General features: G+C 35.4%; 1 protein-coding gene across 1 annotated transcript; it reads right to left on the bottom strand.

The window, feature by feature from the left end:
• Positions 1 to 1,872: 1,872 nt before the first annotated feature.
• LOC110913247 (zinc finger CCHC domain-containing protein 7-like) lies at positions 1,873 to 2,373 on the bottom strand. Its single transcript, XM_022158095.1, has one exon. The coding sequence runs from the start codon at positions 2,371 to 2,373 to the stop codon at positions 1,873 to 1,875; it is 501 nt and encodes a 166-aa protein (XP_022013787.1).
• Positions 2,374 to 2,809: the final 436 nt, after the last annotated feature.

The following is a 2,809-nucleotide window of genomic DNA, read 5'->3' as shown; positions in this document are numbered from 1 at the left end:
AAGTGTCACAGTCTCCCCTACTTCAGGAAATTTCGTCCCGAAATTTATTTTAGAGGAAACTTGTGAGAGTTTGAAACATGAAGTTGAAAAGATCAAACAACACTGGTTAGAGTCCTAAACTTCTAGTAACTTTAAATAACATCATGCTTGCAATGTGAGAGGGACACTTATATACAAGTATATAAAGTGTTATTGGTGCGTCCACCGTACCTCTATTACATTGTTCACATTTCGTTATGGTTGCCACTATCGGTTCTTACACATAATAAGTCTTACCGTGGTTTCCATGCACTGAACTTCGTAATTATGTATGCATCCATAATTACGTAATTCCTTGCATAGTCACGTAGTGCATCTTATAATGTGTAGGGGAAGAAAATAATGAACGAACTTGTGACGATTGTGACTAGACCACCATAGGGTCCTTTTAATTAAATCAATAAATGATTTAAATAGACTACCAAGGAGTCTGCTCAGCTATAGCATCACATGTCATCTTAACCAGATTCTGAGTCAATCTTTTGACTTAGACCACTTAAAGGGGTCTCTTTTGAATTATGGAATGGTACTATACAATCCAAGGGTCTTAACTATCATGTAGAAGCCCAATAAGGATTTTAAGGTAGTACCTTTGGATATCCTACTGTGAATCTTTCATATGAAGATACGGAAGATTCCACGAGGATTTGGATAATGAAAACAAAAACACAAAAATGCATAAAAGAAAACACAAAATCACAAAACCACATAATTGTTTATCTTGATTTTTAATTTGTTATCATTGTGTCAATTTGTTTTGTTAATTGTGCACATGCATTTAAAGCACACCAGGAATCCAATCCGTGGATTTCGATTGGTACTTTAAATATTTCCAAGAATCTAACTATAGAAAGATTTTAAAAATTTGATTTCGATTATAAGGAATCAAAATGTTCGAATTAAGGCATACAAGGAATCCAATTAAGGACTCCGATTTGAACAATAAACATCCACAAGGATCTAACTGTAAAGATAAAAAGATCCCATATGGATTTTAGAAGTTGAAGATGTTTTGAAACCTTGCACTGGATGTGATTAAGTCAAAACATGAAGTAAAAATGCTTATGAAGTTGAGATGCTAGATATGTCAAGGCGACATATGAAGCGGAATTTGAAGGTTAAGTCAATGTATGAGGAAAATATTTTTGAAAACTATGCATGGGGTTCAAAAAAATGTGTTCAACGTTTTTGAAACCTTATATATAATACTTTTGAAATCATAAAGTAGGTGTATTAGGTAAATATATTTATAAAATGTTTTCAAATCATGTGAAGTGAGATTTTGAAATTATGTATAAGGGTTTTGAAAATATGAATAATGCTTTTTGAAATTATGCACTTGATATATTAGGAAAATATACTGTGTTAATATTGTTTTCAGACTATATAAAATAATTTGAAATCATGAAGGTTGTTTTTGAAAAAACATATACTATGTATATTGTTATGAAAACCAGAATGTAATGATATGGGTATGAGAAAAAAATACCTTAGTTTTCTAACCAAGGATTTAAAGATTGTGTACAAACACAATTACTCATAACGTCACTTTATTTTCTGTACTTTGTTTCTTAGGATGAAACGAGTACTTTAAAATTTCCGAGGAAATTATGAGTGATCACTTGAAAAGGGAGAATCACAAGATTAGTTTGTAAAGAACATAGTTCCTTGATGTAGGTATCGTAGGGAAATGCCATACACACATGTAACTACACTTGTATATCAGAATTGTGAACAACAATTTATTTATAAACAAAACAGATTGTTTCACATTACAAGAAAACAGAAGAAACAAAAACATAAGATAGCAACATCTTTTAATCAGCCAACTGCTCATCCGTGGGTTGGATTTGCATTAGCAAGCTTTGGGCATTTATTCATAAAATGACCCATCTTGCCACAGTTGTAGCAGGATCCAGGTGGAAAGTGAGCTTGAGCAGGATTGGCTTGTGGTTTATTTGGACCACCTTGGTTCGGGTTACTTCGACAAGCACTTGCCAGGTGACCAACTCGCCCACATGATACACACAGACGACACTGTAAGTGAGCTTGGTGATGCCCATTACATTTGTTGCATAATGGTGTCGTTCCCTTGTATTGTTTCTTAGCAGGTGGTGTTGCCACCTGGCTAGGTCCTGCTTGATTTGGTGCAACGACTGGAGAATTCTTTGAAGTTTTACGTTTCTTCGGTTTTGGTGAAGGCTTGGCTTCTGTTTCCTTTGATGACTCTTGTGTGGCTTCATTCTGGAGTCGATACATGGCAGTAGCTAATTCGACGGTCTTCAGGACTACTTCGCCTATTCGTTGGGCAAATTTGGCAGTCTGCTCGGACATTTGAGTGTTGCTGAGATGAAGAGACATTCTAGAGAAAATGAAAGACATAGGAAGAAACAAGGGAAATGTTATTGGAAAATCAAAACAGAATGGCAACGCATAAAAATTACGATCATTCGTTTGTTACCTAAGGCAAACAAATGAGACGGTGACAAATCAAAGTAAATGGGTCATATTAATGTATCACTGAAGACATGCTCGCCTATAAGTGACCACTCACCCCAAGAATTCCCAGGTAAGAGTGACTGGTCCGATGCTGCGGATTTGTACGAACACTCTAGCCTTAAACAGAAAACTCAGAGTACAGGCATTCACCATTCCAGTTTGCACGTGTTCACATCAAAAGACCCAAACTTTGACGAGATTTTGAAAACTTAGAGGGTTCAAAACCTAGTAATCAATCATCCTAGAACAGATGATTGGTTTTCAAAGCGGT

The sequence above is a fragment of the Helianthus annuus genome, chromosome 11 (assembly GCF_002127325.2).
Source record: "Helianthus annuus cultivar XRQ/B chromosome 11, HanXRQr2.0-SUNRISE, whole genome shotgun sequence".
In the NCBI taxonomy this organism is placed as follows: Eukaryota; Viridiplantae; Streptophyta; class Magnoliopsida; order Asterales; family Asteraceae; genus Helianthus; species Helianthus annuus.
This window is presented reverse-complemented; position numbering and strand designations above follow the sequence as displayed.